At 46.9% G+C, this 16,689-nt stretch overlaps 1 protein-coding gene across 4 annotated transcripts; it reads left to right on the top strand.

The window, feature by feature from the left end:
- Window positions 1-1,610: 1,610 nt before the first annotated feature.
- On the top strand, window positions 1,611-12,458 carry Ubc2 (ubiquitin conjugating enzyme 2). 4 transcript variants are annotated; one of them, XM_077687392.1, is made up of 6 exons: window positions 1,611-1,762; window positions 2,120-2,253; window positions 2,434-2,484; window positions 4,843-4,975; window positions 8,381-8,528; window positions 11,080-12,458. In XM_077687392.1, the coding sequence occupies exons 2-6, from the start codon at window positions 2,222-2,224 to the stop codon at window positions 11,175-11,177; spliced, it is 462 nt and encodes a 153-aa protein (XP_077543518.1). In that variant the 5' UTR covers window positions 1,611-1,762; window positions 2,120-2,221; the 3' UTR covers window positions 11,178-12,458. The 4 variants fall into 4 exon arrangements, with proteins under 4 accessions (XP_077543518.1, XP_077543519.1, XP_077543521.1 ...); XM_077687393.1 differs by having other exon boundaries at window positions 1,612-1,762; window positions 2,134-2,253; XM_077687395.1 differs by having other exon boundaries at window positions 1,637-1,762; window positions 2,158-2,253.
- The last annotated feature ends 4,231 nt before the right edge of the window (window positions 12,459-16,689 follow it).

Consider the following 16,689-nt stretch of genomic DNA (forward strand, 5'->3'; position numbering starts at 1 on the left):
TTCCCGCAATGCATCGGCGCGCAGCAGTGTCGCGGGTGTCTCTTGCGACTCCCGCGCAAGCTCGGGCGCGTCCAAACCATAGAGTTATAATACTACGTCCAAACCGGCCGTGGAAGAGTGGACCAGCTCCACGCATGCATGCCGTTGGAGCCGGAAGCGCCACATTGGGCGCTGCGGGCTGCGGTGTCGCCGAACTTTCAAGTCCGCGCCACTCGCTGCTCGCACTTGCTCGGTTCGCTGTGTTCGCCGTTATTCCCTTGTATCCATACTTGTCTCCGCTCTGTCGAAGACGCCGAGGACTCCGTACCGCTTCCGAGCAGGAGCGAAGCCGTCGCTGCCGTGGCCCTGCTAGGCGATACTGCAGTGCCATTGAGGGCAGCGGTCTTGCGCGTGTCGACTATTTAGATACCGCGGAGCAAGCAGTCACCAGCAGCGCGTTGTGCTCCAAGAAGCAGGCTACACTCACGCAGTTCTTTCGCAAATGATTGTTTATAAATGATTGTTTTCTTTCCGAGCAAGTGTCGTATCAATAGTGAACTGCAGGGTGGTAAGAGCTCAGCGTTAGCTCGTGACTCCGCCGGCGAGATTGCCAAGTTTTTTTTTTTTTTTTGCCTCACTTTCTATATCGAATTTTTGCTATATCGAACTATTTTGCAATCCCCGCGCTGTTCGATATAAGCGGGCTTTACTGTAGTATAGGGAAACATTGTTCAGGAACAATTGTGCTTACGGCCGTAGTATAGGGAAACATTGTTCATAAAACACACAGTCTGAGCCTTTTAGATTTTTGTGTTATACTGCGTAGTTGAAATAAAAAGCAGTGTTTCATGCTTGAATTATCGCCCGTGCGGACCATTCACATACCCTTGTTGACAAACTTGTTTCCAGAAGCCACAAGGGCTTCTGGCAGATTGTAATATGATTACACAGATTTCGTGTTTACGTCGCAAAAGAATAATCGCGTATAATTCTGCTGGTTACACTGTTAACCAAAAGCCCCTCAAATCGCTGGAAACGCAAGGTCTGCCTGTGGCGCCATAGCTAAACAAACCAAGTGTTTCGGTACTGTTCCGATCACTTAAAAAAACTCGATAGTGCCTTTGACTGAAATCTCGTCTCAATTTCTTTTCTTTGTAACAAGCAAACTTTCCGCAAACCACATACAAAACTTACATCTCGTCACAATTTTTTTTTTCTTTTTAACAACAAGCAAACTTTCCGCAAACCACATACAAAATTTTTACGAACAGCGGTTTTTGCTATTCTTCGAGTGCCTATTTGGCCCAATCGGTCACGCGTCTAGCGTGTCACGAAATGTGCATTGACCGACAGCTAAATCACATTATTGAAGTATTTTAGAGAATAAAAAAAAAAGAGGCGGGCATGGTTAGTTTGCGAGGACGACGGCATGAGCCCTGTTTCGGCACTCATTTTGGAAGAATACGAAGTACCTCGGACGTGTCGTGCGTCGTGGTCGTTCAGTACATCAGGAAAAATAGTGTAAAATCCCTACTGACACCGATTATAAGACAAAATTGCGCAATTTACGGTTCGCTGATACAAGGGCCTATGGCAACGCTGCGTCCTGGGGTCCTGTGGGGGGTGGCGCTAAGATCGGTAACTGCGACACAGACGCACCAGCGTGCGATTCAGGGAGTGTGGCCGCCGGTGAGAACAGCAGTGAACACTACCTGACACAACAGCGACAACAGGGGCGCAGCGCTCGACGTTGTGCTGTTCGTCAGAGGGTGTACATCATTTCGTAAGTCGCGATTTGTTCTGCTGCTCTGTGGGCAGTGTACTAATCACAGTTGTCACAACTATAGGCAGTTTAAACCGGCCCACGTTAGCATTGCTGCGGCTGTTCGCGTGGTGCACTCCTCAGTTTAGAAAGTTCGTGTTCCATTGAGGTCTTTGTTAGGACTGAGATATTTCTCTCGGTCTAATTGGTGTTTTACAAGTTCATTCATTTGTAAATTGTGCGTGTTTTAGTGCATGGCGCACGCTGCAGGTGCAGTATCACTGCGGCTGCATTTTGTGAGCTGGATCGAGTGCACGTTTTGGAACGCGTCCCGCTTGATCGTGCACTGAGTTGGGTATGCCCGGCGATAAAACCCAGGCCGGACCATCAAGGCCCGGGCCTTCTACCTCTCGCAGCAGCTCAACACCGCCCGACGAACAGCCCGGAGGAGATCAGAAAGCTGCGAAATCAAGCCCCAAGATGTCCAAGGCTTTGAGCACCAGTGCCAAGAGGTGAGTGGGCCAACAGCCCTTAGGACTAAGGCGGCACCCACGTCGTGACGAGTTTCATAACAGGTAGCCCCCTTTGCCGAACCACGCTTAACGCCGCTCTTGTGCGTAACCACTCGCGTAGCGAGCGCCCGGGCGAGAAATTTTTGCTAAGCGTCGTTTCTGCGGTGTTTCTTTTTGCAGGATCCAGAAGGAGCTGGCCGAAATCACCCTGGACCCACCGCCTAATTGCAGGTTGTTTTTCTTTTTCCATCACCGATATCTGACGTTCCCACTGACAGGGCGTCGGTGGTCGCGTTGAATTAAGTCAATACTTCGCTCTTGTTACTACTCTTGGCTTCTAATCTGGATTGTTTAGAACTGTACATTTTCTTTGGGGAGAAGTGACCCTACCTAGTTCCGAAACATGACTGCTGGACAGTGCTAATCAGACCTACTAGTCGCCGATGTTGTTATCGGAGGTCTCGTACAGTTGCATGATTTGTCGCATCTTCAAAACCTAGTGGAACTGCAGTGTCTAATCTTTTGCACTTCGTGTTCATTACTGGTGTTTTTAAACGTGACAGTGCATGCGTGGGAATGAATTATCGTTTGACTGTCAGGTAGTGCCTGCCCTTCCGGGTCGTCATTTCTAGATATTTTTTGTTGTTTTGGATCATGGTGAATCGCAGGGGTAGCCTGTCAGTAATACTTGTCTGACATGCTGCACCTTGAATCCCAATGGGGCTGTAGCTGTTTCCTATGATTGCTGCACAGTAGCTCTGTAGCTTCTCTTTTCTTGTGCTTCTCAGTGCCGTCATATGCATAGTGAGCATTTGTACTGGTTACATTTCCTTCCACCGTCGATTTAATCTTCATGTCGAGTTTTCCAATACTGTACTTTATACCTATACTGTCTTTTATATGCTCTAATGATGTTTTACTCTCTGCTGAACTACCTTAACAATGAAATTTCTTTCAAGGTCGAAAAATCTCAAGGGCCGTAGTCAAAAAGAAGTGTTTCCTCAAAAGCCACAAGTGCCTTGAACTTTGCTTAAGTGAAATTGCGATTTTAAGTTTTCCTGTAATTCCGACTGAGCATAATTGCTGTTGCCTTTGAGAATTTTACAAAATTGTGTCCATAAGCAGGGTAAACAGCAGTTGCACTCTGCAGTTAATTTGTGATAGCTGATAAAACTGGATTTTGTTGTGAAGTTTGTTGCATGGGGCAGCTAATGTGAAAATATTGACCTCATATCACTTTTAACGCACACAAAGCTTAAGGTATGAAAACTGCACCCAATGTGGTTTGAAACTATCACTTCGATAGTCAAAACCTATGCATTGATGCCAGCATTCTCAGGCAGGCCATCTGTTCAAAGGCTTTAGCATGTCATCAGTCCTTGATGTCGGCCTGATGTCTTGAAACATTTATTACAAATATATGATGAGGTGGTAGTAGCTTAATACTGATGTTTGCATAGATAAACGTTTGTCATTTGTTTGAAAACTATCATGAAGTGAGTAGTTCAGACTTCTGTACTTAGGGCCAGGAACATGTGTAATGGGCTTTTTGCGAAATCACTTTAGCAGTACATGGCAGGGTTATTGCCAAGGTGATTTCGCCACATGTTAAGTTCTTTAGGCAACCTAAACCTAACATGTGGCCCTCAGCCACAATGTGCCTCAAGTATAGCTTGGATGCGAATAAGCAATTAAGAGTTGCTTTGTCAGGGCAACAATGACGAGCATTTCTGGCTCATACTGAAATAAGCAGTAATGGTGTGTTGAGTTAGGCAGTCTATTTTCCGTTGTATTATCTGAGCAAATGAGGGGAAGAGGAGGGCTTTCTTTTGTTTTTTTTTTAGCCACCACTTCGGGATTAATGGCATCATTTTACACAGTTGTTTGGCGAGGTGAACTCTGCACTGAGCATTAGTATCAGTCGAAGTACTTCACCTGACCTCTTACTGAACCAATTGTGAGATGATAGAGGCAACACAGTGCAGAAATATGAGGAGATAAGGCCACGTAAGCTCACCCCCTTTCCAGATTAAGTAGCCGCAGTGCTGGGTAGAGGGGCCGCAGTAAGGTGAACGACGGTAAGAGACAATGTGCATGGAACACTCCCGTTAGTAGCACCACACACCGACCCCCCTGGGCAACAGTAGCGACGGTCTTTCTTGACCACGCGGCACTCTTTTGCTGTGTGGCACGGACAGGCTTCATACGGACAGATGCGACAGCACCTAGCACTCGCACTAATACGACTGCTTTTGCTTTGTACCTAAGCTGCTGGTCTCGAGGAGTAGCTTATTTATTCCCTGGCAATTACGTGATTAATGGCACACAGTGTGAGCGCGTGATATTCATCACTGTTGTCTTTTTTGCCTTGTGTGGCATAATCTTTTTTACCATACTGTGTACATGTCCCCCACTTTCAACACTGGGTATAATGCGTAGAGGCTGGTTGCCTGAAACTTCTGTGATGCTCCAAGTAGACAAATGGAAACTTTGGTAGCGACTGACCAATGCTGGAATGCCGCGTCCTGTGTCATTGCTGAAGAGGAAGCTGGTAATCCCTTTCTTTTTCTGCCACCTTGCTTCGGCTAGTGCGGGACCCAAGGGAGACAACCTGTACGAATGGGTGTCGACCATTCTTGGGCCCCCAGGATCTGTCTACGAGGGGGGTGTGTTCTTCCTGGACATCCACTTCAGCCCTGAGTACCCTTTCAAGCCGCCCAAGGTAAGGCTTGTGTTGTGTGCTTGCGAAGTGTCGTGGCAGCTGTTTCCCCAAGAGGCGGTGACAAGGGATGCCGATTACTCCTGAACATTTCTGCCATTGATGTCTACAGGGTTTGCACAGGTCCTTGCAAACCCTTGAATTTAGAAATTTCTTTTTCACGGCCTTGGAGGCCCTGGAATTTCTTAGCAGTCCTTGAAAGCCCTTGATTTTGATGGCGATAATCAGTGCCTCTTGTATTGCAAGAATTTTAAGTGTTTGTTATGTGTTAACTAATGTAACAAAGTTTTGGTGTATTGCGCGGAATTACAACTCAGTGGCGGGTTTTCGTTAAGCACGAGGCTACATTGAGAGCAGGAAGTTTTTAATCCAATCCATATCCAGTCCATGTCGTGATACAGTCCGATGAAATCCTGCCGCTGTTTGCCATCCTGCATCTTTCTTCCATTGTAGCCTGTGATCACTCGCCCGTTGCTTGATTGCTGCACCTCATGTGCTCCTTTTGCCTTTGCTTTTGTGCGGCAAATGGTGGAACACTCTCCTCCTGATCAGGAAGCCCTGTTTACCGTTAGTGAACCTAGATGGTGCCACCACACCATGGCAAGCCGTTTTCTGCCTTTGATTTGTTTTTGACCGTGTTTAAACTTGACTTTTTCTTGTTCAGGGAGAAAATGATCGTTTCGTGAAACATAGTGCTCGCTCGACAAATATGGTCGTGTAACTTATGTCGATTGGCCAGTGTTGTCTGAGACAACCCCAAAGCCCCGCAGTCCTGTGCAACTAAACCAAGCATAGTGCGCGCCGTACCAACAGCAGTACGCATCAGTACTTCTATGTTTAGGTGTGCTTTCATAACTTCCACTGTTTGTCCCACCATTCTGACTGCTTTAAAAAGAATGTGCCCTAAATTTAAGTGCACATAGCTCATTCAGCAAGTTGTAAGCTCTGCCTAATTTGTGTTTGCCTTTGCCAGCCTCCGCCAATCGCAGAGCTGGCTGGTATGACATCACACACGTTCTGTTGCGGGAAATGAGCTAGTGGGTTGCCTGGCCATTCCCTTTTTTCCTAATTGTATAGCTTATTTGAGCTAACTTTACGTTAAAAGTGGTGTCAGTGTGATTCTAACGATGCAATCTTTTGAATGAACCAAACTTGTGCTCTGTATATGGCCCCTTTAAGAAGTACCTGGTGCTGTGCATGAGTGCTTGACCCGTCCATGTGGTCCCGGCACAGTCATCATGTGCAAGGAGCATGAGTTGGTGACAGATTCAAAGGTTTTGTGGGCGTTAATGGTGGTAATATCTCCCTCCTCCATACTCAAATGACCTCTTTAATAAAAGGCAGTGTCTATTCTACCGGCAGCCGGTAGAAATGCGGTAGGGAATTCATACTGCCTGCCACCTGTGCTTGGCTAAGCATGCTACCTGGAGCATCTTTGAGAGACATACTCTGCGAAAATCAGACCCGCTGTCTGCGCCTGTGGCACAGTGGTATAGTATGAGCTTTAAAACGAGAAGACCGTTGTTTGACCCCTGAGTGAGGTAACGTTTCTCCCAGACTTCCGGGTGGAATTCCCTGCGCATTTCTACCTGCTGCCGGTGGAATAGACACTGCCTTAATGAAATGTTTGAAGATAACAAAGTTGCAAAGGCCTTCTGTTGTGGAGAGAGAGTGCTTACATGGCATGCCGCGGTCTTGGGCCATTTTTTCTTTCATTTCTTTCATCCGTGCGACGGTGATAGAGAAATGTCACTGGTACGTCGTCATGTTTGACGGGTTTGCAAATGATTACTTACATCGGAGCAAATTGATATACCAAAATTTTATATCTCGGAAAGGAGCAAGGCACCCGAAAAGATGCATTGTCAAGGTGGAGATTGACAACATGAGAAAAACAAAGGCAGAGCTTGCAGCAACAGTTGCTGATTTATATCGCTTTACTGACAAAGCAGGAGATGCACTGCCTACACATTTTAATCAGTGTGACAGGAAAAACAAAGAAAAAAGAATTTGTAAGCTCCAACCAAGATATAAAAAATAAAGCTAAGGGAGCTTTCACAAACTCGTTGGCACCTATTTGAGTATTGTGCAATAAGCAACTTTTGCATTGTGATGAAAAAATTATAATTTCAGATAAAACATAAGAAGGGGTCCTTGAAAATGTCTTTTCTGGTCCTTGAAAGTTCTTGAAAACCCTTGATTTTTTGTCTTTGAATGAGGAGTTTTGCGACATTCTGTGGGCATTTAATTTTGTGGTGCAGAGAGTGTATCAAGTCAATCCTTCGGGTATACCTTTTTTTCGTAACAATACCACATGACAAAGTTCATATTTGTGCCCATTCATGCTGTGTGCAAAGGGAATGGTGTACATCAGTATTGTAGTTTCCTCATTCATATTTCGGTGGCAGTGTTTGGTCAGCTGAATTTTTTTTCATGGTTTGTTGATGGCAAAACTTGCTCCTGCAAAATCTAAGCATTTGACAGTATTTAGCTAGAGTGCTGCACTTAAGAAGATAGGTACTGTTCGTGCCTTCCATTGTTTGTGCCAGAGTAGGGTACACTTACAAGTGAAGTACACACATGTATTACATCGGCCATGCTTACCATTACTAGATGTGGGCATCATTTGCTGAAGTGGTCTGCTTGCTCAGATTGCAGGTTGGATCAGTCATGACAGTGTCTGTATTGTCATCCCTCGTCAAAATTACTGCACTTGACACTTAAAATAGTATGCGGAATAAATTCAGATTTGCTCAAGCATCATTTCAAAAAAAAATTTGGCATGCTTTTTGTGTGGGTTCATTTCCGTTCAGATACTAGCAATTTTTAGACTGGTCATTTTTAGATTAAGCTTTGTGTAATAATGTTACTGACATTAAAATAGTTTAAGGTTTCAACCTTGTGTTAATGTGCTTGCTGGTAATCATTGCTTTACGTTTGGAATTCAGAATTCAGTTTGAGTTTCATCCCAACAAACTTGTAGTTCTGGTACAGCTTTTCAATAAAGTTTGTTTCAATTAAAACTTGCGATTTTTTTTTTGTAACTTGTTTTATAGGAACACTTCTGGTGAGTTATTACTGTAGAGAGATTTTTAAAAAGTTGTGCGAAATCATGTATCAGTTTTGAATGCATTGTTTGGAAAGCTGTTAAAATTAGCTGCTATTCAAATGGACGGCACCTGCGAGTTACAGACTGCACTTGCACTGTTTGGCGTACCTGTGCTGTGCGTGCAGTAGACTAGGTCGATGGTGTTGGACCTAGTGAAGTAAAGCTCAGTTAAGCTGCACCTGGCGTGGAGGCAGAAACACTGCATACAAAATGGTAGTGCAGCCTATTTAGTTCCAACCAAGTGCAACGGTTCCCTGTGTGCCACATTGGCATGACGGACAGCTGTTGTCCCTGTGCAGGTTACGTTCCGCACTCGTATCTACCACTGCAACATCAACAGCCAAGGAGTCATCTGTCTAGACATTCTCAAGGATAACTGGAGCCCAGCTCTAACCATTTCCAAAGTTCTGCTCTCGATATGTTCTCTACTCACAGACTGCAACCCAGGTGAGTATGTAGCTACCATGCTTGCCACAAAGAGCTGTATGCATCACGATGTTGAGGCGGAGTAATTCCATTAGGAAAACATTGAACTACTGTTGTTCTCTTGAACCAGCTGAGAGAGGATGTGGAAACCGGAGAGACCTCCAGTTTGCACATTGGCATTATGGTCTGATGCATGATTTGGCCTTGAATGTGACTGCTTCTTGTGCCAACACATGGTGGTGGTGAAGTCAAAGGGGATTGGCACCTTCGAGGAAGTGCTGATGCTGTTTGTAATTCATATATTACGTGGCTGAAGTATTTTGGCTGTGTGCTGCAACCTTGTCTGCACTTCATCATAGGAAAAGGAGAAAATGTGTGAGGATGAGGCCTGTTGCATGGAAAGGGGCAGCAGAAAATGGATTTGTAGATGTATGTGTGGGCTTGGCATTGCTGACAAGTTCGGCTCGAGCATTACCCGCCGCGGTGGCTCAGTGGCTAAGGCGTTGCGCTGCTGAGCACGAGGTCGCGGGTTCGATTCCCGGCCGCGGCGGCCGCTTTTCTGATGGAGGCGAAAAGCAAAAACGCCCGTGTGTACGAGATTTCGGCGCACGATAAAGATCCCCAGGTGGTCAAAATTAATCCGGAGCCCTCCACTACGGCGCGCCTCATCGCCTGCGTTGCGTCGGCGCGTTAAACCCCACAATCAATCAATCAATCGGCTCGAGCATTGGCTACCATTTAGTGTAGTGGCTGGATCACCACTTTAAAGGAGCAAGCCAGGGATGTGACTCGCCAAAATGGGCTGTTAAACCCACGCCATTTCAGCTTGGTGTTCTGTTACTCTGTGGCATGTTAGTGACTCGTAATTTTGTCAGTTTGGTATTTTTAATGCTGCCTGTAATTACCTTGTGCAGAAGCGTGGAGTATTCTTTGGTATATAGCAACTAAATCTTAAGGTGTCCGCGGCGGTTGTACAGCTGGAAATAAACATGTATGCTTTTCTTTGCTCTCTCTTTTTTTTTTTTAGCTTGCAGCATTATCTTGTAACTCTCACTCACATTACACTGATTTCCCTTTACACTTTGTCCTTACAAGTTTTGCGCTCTCTCACGTTGTCACAGTAATGCACAAGAGGCATAAGCCTGTTGTGCATTAATGAAGTTAGAGGTGGCATAGATACGTAGTTTGAGGCCAAGATTGAGGTACTGCACACCCAGATCAAACTAGTTGGCTCAAGTTTTACTGGCTTGGCACGTGAAGTGCTTGCAGTGTCCATACAAAATCCAGTCATACTATCAATAATGACTAAGAAAGCTGCGAAGCACCGGGCCCCTGCATCAGATTCAAACCTGCAGGGTCAAAAAGTAAAGAAAATAAAGTGCTGCTCATGCAGTCCATACAGATGGTTAACCAATGAAGCTGTAGTGTGCGGCTGGTGTTTGGTATTGCCCCGTTGATGCTGCTCTGCCTGCACTGCCGTCGCCCTTGCCCTCTGTTGTAGCGTGAGCTGTGTTTTGCAACAGCTTTCTGTGCACACACTGTGCCGTGAAACTTTTTTTTCGCCCCCTCCAGTGCTTCGTCCCCACTCGCTAGTGTCGGTAGGTGCAAGAACGTAGCTACGTCGTCCGTAAACCTAGCTGATGCATGTGGGGTTGTCCGGAGGAGTTTTCTTCATACATGGCACTGCCAGAGTTTCCTTGCCATATGAAGCTTCACTTCTTGTCCTGTTCTTAAACCTCATAATCGAAACATATCAAACCTTTTAGTCCTCCTCCTCATCTTTTTCTTTTTCACTGCTACTAGTTTTAAAGGGACACTAAAGTGAGTAATAAACGAGGTCTAATTTTTGAACTAAAGTTGCTCCATAATGTCTCTTGGGAAGGAACAGTGCTACAAGCGAGACGGACAGAGGAAATAGGCATACACTGCGCACCAATTGCCAACTGTTATTGAAGTACCTAATTAATTTGCAGTTAGCGCCGTGTATGTTCATTGCCTCCATTCATCTTATTTGTACCACTGTTTTTTTTTTCTCCTGTGTCTGATTACCTTCACGGATTAAAATGTGCTACGCATAGGCTATGTACCGAGTTGCTCCAGCCAATTTGCATGCATTGTTCAGCAAGAAAAGTACACTTGAAAGTGCCATTTACTTTGCGAAATCCTATGGGACTGTTTCGTAATGTCGGCTGTGGTGACACACTGGCGAATGCAGGGCTAAGTTTAGCAGCTTGCTGGCATGTTAAACCTGTACAGTGTGCCTGTGACCAAACAATCCATATGAACCATTACCTGGATTGCCCAGGTTAACCTGCACAACGCAGCCACAAATTTGTCAAATTCACTTCAAAGTCCCTTCCAAAATAAGTGCTTGAACCATCTGAGAGAGCACAGGAAAATCGGAGGCACCTTTTCTGCCATAACCATAACCAAATAAGGGCTGTTTGTGAACGAGCGGGAGAAGCTCATTCTTTGCTTTAAATGAGCTCTGTGATGCCCCCCACTGTTTCTTTGTTGGCATCGCGGGACCAGTGCTTGACTGCTTCCCTGTTTGTGCCTCTTTTTCTTTCAGCTGACCCGCTGGTTGGCAGCATTGCCACGCAGTTCATGCAGCAGAGGGAGGAGCACGATCGTATCGCCCGGCTCTGGACGAAGCGCTATGCCACATAAGCCTAGCTAGCCAACTAGTGGTTGCAACATTAATTATTGTACTCTGTCCTTCCCCCTGCCACCACCAAAGTTTTTTTTTTCCCCTCCCCCCCTCCCCCTCCTGTTTCTTCCATCCCTCTAGGGAATTCACATTTGGCTCTCGGTGTGACGTAAATGGTGTGCATGTGCGTGTGTGTGTGCATGTGTGTGTGTGTGTGAGTTGGTCTTTTTCTGCCCTTTGCCATCCAGACATGGCGAGTGCCTGCTGTAGAGAAAATGCATTGAGCAACTAAAATCCTTTCAGAAGTGTGTTTCGGGTGTCTCTTCTGTGCATGTATAAAGTTTGTTTTTTGACCATATATATATGTTTTTTTTTTTTTTTTTTTTTTGCTAAATTGTGCGGCTGTAATGCGGTTCTTGATTGTTAAGTCTATTCATGCAGCTAGTGTGCTGCTCTTGTGTAGGTTTACATTTTGTTAAAAATGAACTGTTGAGAAATTGACTGCTGCAATTGAAAGGTGGCGGCCAAAACTGTAAATGGGACAACATTGCAAGGCATGTCCTTGGCCCTCCACCTTCCCTATTTTTTTCATCTACTTACACTAGAGTTTGTTCATGATTGTGACACTTGTCTAGTTGTTGACTGAAGTGGTCGTGATGTCGTGTAGCGCCCTTTGCACCTCTGGAATGAATGGGCAAAAAAAAAAAAAAAACTGCCAGCAGGCCTAATCTTTGTGCATTTGTTGAGCCAGTCTTGCAAATTGTGTGCACCCATAACCATGGTCATTGTGAGCTCCATGGGCCCAGGTGACCTGTGAGTGTTCTGCGTGCACATAATTGTGTGTACCTTTGACATGCTCTGTCCGTAAATGCATCCCCATTCACCCGAGTCTGTTTCTACTGCTAAGACTGATGGTGGCTTGCTGAAAGAGGTTTCATTCCAGCTTCTTCGCAAGGAAGATCGATATTGTGCAGTCTGTGGACTATAAAAGTGCAAGAGATTCTGCTGCAGCATGAGCCCTTTTTTAAGTTAAAGTTGTCTCAGGGGTGGGGAGAGACGCTTCACAAATGTTTGTCACTTAGGGAACAGTGAAAGGGTGCTCTTGCTGAGTGAGCGTGTGCGGCAGCAAGGGACATTTTGGGCGATTTTTTTTTTTTCGTGGGTCCCCCTTTTCCCGCCCCCAAATGTATTTGTGTAGCTGCTCATGTGTAAGTTCCACTTGCTTATACATGTTTGTGGTGTTGTGTAATTTAAATCTTCTATACAAAGTACATAAACAATAAAAAAAAGCAAAACTGGAACTGTGTCAGTCTTCACTCAGTCATGTGGAATGACATTGTTTGTGCTTGCAAATGGTCGCATGCTTTGCTGCACATGCATTGGTTCCTGCGCACCGTACCACTATTGTCATGTCAGTAAATAGAATTTATGGTTCCCTCTGCATGTTCTGGCCCTTTGTCTTTGGTTTTTTTCATAACAAAACACCATTGACAACTCTGGAGCATCTGACATTATGATCAAGGATGATGGAGGCCAGGGACCACACTGATGCTGATGGATGTGCGTACATGCCAAAGGGCCCATGGGAAATGTTGAGCAAAGCAGATGCTCATAGCACTCTGCCAAATCTTGGTGAATAAACTGAAAGCCACGCCAAAACTTAGGAAAGATAGAATGGCTAGCAAGGACGGAGCACTAAATCTAAAATATTGACTACCCATCTCTCGCAATGCTTCTGGACTCCGTAAATCAGGTGAGGCTATCTGGTCAACTCTGAATTCTTGCTTTGGGCGGCTATTGTTGCGAGCCAAAAGCACTGGAAACTGCCGCACGAACTTCACAACTTGCGGCCAATCGTTTTGACGTCTACACTGTGCAAGCTGTTAGAGCGCATGCTTGCCACATATCGTCAGTGGTGGCTAACACTTAAATGGTATCACCCGGTGCAAATCAGATTCAGGTCTCGTCTTGGTACTGAGGATGGCTTGGAATACCTGTCATTTATAGTTTTGGTGGGAGGCCATTATCGCGGCGCAAGACTACTAGCTATGGACATATGCAAGGCGTATGACAGCATTAGTCGCGCTGCAATATTACAGGTCCTAAGTTGTCTAAGTCTCAGACCAAGTCTGACTTTATCATACACTTTCTTCAACACTGGTCTTTTTCTACATGCATCAATGACGAAATTTTCTGCTCGTTTACACCAGTACGCGGCATACCACAAGGCTCTGTTCTGTCTCTGCCACTTTTTAACATTGTCTTATTGCCGCTAGCTTGGCACCTTTCTCTTTCCAAGGCTTGTATTCCTCGTACGCGGATGACATTACTGTATAGACAGTGCATCTGGACCTGTCGCGACGAGCACAGTGCCTTCAGCAAGCCTTAACAGATTGCTAGAAATGGCGTGATTATGCTGGCCTCACCCTCTCTCAAGAGAAGACTGCTGTGCTTCCCGTCGCGACCGCTTGGGGCCATCACTCCCTTGCATTATCTCCAATCACACTGCAGCTGAATGGGTCTGCCATTCCCATTTTTGGACACCTTCGGGTTCTGGAATTAGAGATGGCCTCGGGGTCAGAGGCTCAGTGGCTCCGATCTGCTCAACAGAAAGCCGGACAAATGCTCTATCTTGTTCGCCGCATCTTTCGGAAGTCTGGTGGGGACTGCTGGATGATTGCACATCTAGTGCGCTCCGGACTACAGCCAAGGCTCGTATACCAGGCACAGTTCTAGCACATGACGCAAGCGGACTGGGATCGGCTGGAGACTATTGACAGGGCCGCCATGCGCACCATTACTGGCCTTCCCCGCCTAATGCCAATTCCACAGCTCCAAGCAGAAGCCCAGCTAAACACGCTAGATGAGCTCATTCATCAGCGTCGTTCCACACACCTGCTGAAATGTGGACTGGTTCCAGAGGCAGCAGCTCTCGCCGTGTACATGGGCCAGCCGCCGAATACGATGCCAGCCCTTTCCACCGCAAGGCCGCCCTGGCTGTACCATCACGTGACGGACAACAAGCCTCTGACAAGGCTACACGTCCGTACCTCTGGCCTTCACCAGCCTCCAGATGCCATCCTTCATGTCCCTGACTGGGCGCCTGAGACGCAACCGCTGGTTGACCAGGCTTTTGTGGACGCCGGGGCATACGACTGCTTCGTGACCATGGCCTTGCTGTGTCCCTCCTACCCTGCTCTAAATCAAAGCTGCGCGTACGAGTCATTCTGTGCACTCCCAAGCCTGCTAGCAGAACTTACTGCCATTCAGGATGGCCTGCAGGTGCTTGAAGCGACTTTGACTACTGGGAGCAAGCCGGAACTTTATACTGACTCAATGGCAGCGATTCAAGATTTGCGTCGCGTTGCGCGTTGTACAAGCCTGGACGCACGCATTCATGAGATTATGGACACTTATCCGCGCCCTGTCCGCGTTTCGTGGATTTGCCGGGACATGCTTCCTGCCCACACAGCGGCGGATCGTGCCTGCCACAGAGACTTCCCACGGCCACTACCACTTCTTCCAGTGTCTACCATAGAAGAACTGCTGGTGGAAAAGGAAACCCTCCGTCGCGCCGTGCGTGGAATTGACCTCCCCAGTGGGCTTGCTTGTTGGGAGGAGGTCGTGCTGCAGAGGCTTTGGGTTGGGGTGGTGTTATCCCCAGCAGTTACCCACGCTTAGCCTTCCTGTTATCGCGCACCATTTGCAGACACCTGCCCCTGCTGTGTGCTTTATGCATCAGGAGCTGACAAACACTTGCTGTGGACTTGCCCAGGTCTTAGAGACGCCCGAACACAACACCTCCGCGGCACAGGGCTCCATCCTGGGAGACCCCCGGATCTCAAGCACTGGATATGGGGGCCCCAGCACCGGTCTCTTTTTGGATTTTTGCATGTGACGGGTGCAGTGTTGTACCAATGAAAGCTTTTTTTGTATGCTGTAGGGTAATTTCTCAAAAAAAAAAAAAAAAAAAAAAAAGAAGAAGAAGAGAGCACTCCATTCATTATTACACGAGTTGAGATGAAGCAGTTTTTGCTGTGAGCTGCGAACAGCCTAATGATGTATTGAAAGTCTTCTCCACAGACTCCAAGAACGCGAAGCCAAAATGGAATTGTTCATCCAAGAGCTTGAGCCGTGCATAGCTCCCGAATGTCTCAATGAATTTTCTACACACTTGGAATTGGAAGAGAGTATAATTGATATTGAAGCCAGATTGTCTTCCACTTTAGAACACGGAATCAAAGCAGAACCTCCCCATACTAGTGTATTCAACATCTTGGAGTCTTCTGTTTTCCCTTGTCTTTTGTATACCTTATATTCATGTACCCAGTGCTTCACCCGAGAAGGCCTTTGCGCTCTTGGTGAGCTCTTCAAATAAATAAATAAATAAATGAATTGAGGAACTGTTAGAACATCAACTGCTACAGCATTCAATTCTGATGTCCCTGTACTTGATCAGGGACCCATTAATGAGGCCATTCCTGGTGAAGCCTCACCGTATCATTTCCAAAAAGCGAAGCCTGAATCAGCTTTTAGGCAGAATTCAGAGAAGACGCCCAGCGACATGGGCGAACCGAAGAGCGAGCAATCTCCAGCAGAGCTTGGCTTGAAACGCTTTTGAGACGGGAGCTCTTTTAGATGCGAAGCATCTCATGCTCGGGGCTGTGTCCCTCCCTCCCTCGTCGTCCACCATCCGCACCCCCACTGCGCATGCCTGGCCAGGCACCGCTGATGATGAGTGTGGCAGGATGCCCCTAGGGATTGGCCAACCAAAGAATCCATCCCTCCCTCGTCCTTGTCGTCGTTGTCTGCCGTCCGCACCCCCGCTGCGCATGCCTGGCCAGGCTCCGCTGATGATGATTGTGGCAGGATGCCCCTAGGGATTGGCCAACAAAAGAATCCATCACGAGATAGCTTTGCGTTCAACCACCGTCGTCATCTTCCCGTAGAGGAACCCCGAGTACCACACCCCCAGTGCGCATGCCTGGCCAGGCACCGCTGATGATTGTGGCAGGATATGCCCCTAGGGATTGGCAAACCAAACAATCCATCACGCGATAGCTTCGCGTTCAACCACCGTCGTCATCTTCCCGCAGAAGAACACTGAGTAGTATGCAAGGCATTCCTCCTCTCCTCTCCGACGCTCCTCTCCTCTCCAGGATTGCGCAACGAATGGTAACACCTGCGGCTCCACGCACGATACTGCATACTCCGCTGGGGGCGCCACTGTATAGCTCCGCGGTATAAATGACGCGCGCGCTCCGCTCCCCTCATTATCCTCCCGCAACGCCGCGATCGAACTGAAAACTAATGGGAACTTGAGTTGACCCCATGGCTGCTTCGCATACTACTCAGGGTTCCCCTACAGGAAGATGGTGAAATTTTTCTTGTTTATGGCCGCCACCCCCCTTCTGTTCTGGACTCCTCTTTCTTTTTCTGGTGAATTTCCATAGATGACTTCAAGCAGTGGATTTCAGGTACTTCTGTGGGTGTGGGTGGGTGTACTTGATGGTGACTTAAGTAGGGCAATAT

Source organism: Haemaphysalis longicornis, unplaced genomic scaffold (genome assembly GCF_048455015.1).
Source record: "Haemaphysalis longicornis isolate Haplotype H1 unplaced genomic scaffold, Haemaphysalis longicornis Haplotype H1 scaffold_1, whole genome shotgun sequence".
NCBI classification, from domain to species: Eukaryota; Metazoa; Arthropoda; class Arachnida; order Ixodida; family Ixodidae; genus Haemaphysalis; species Haemaphysalis longicornis.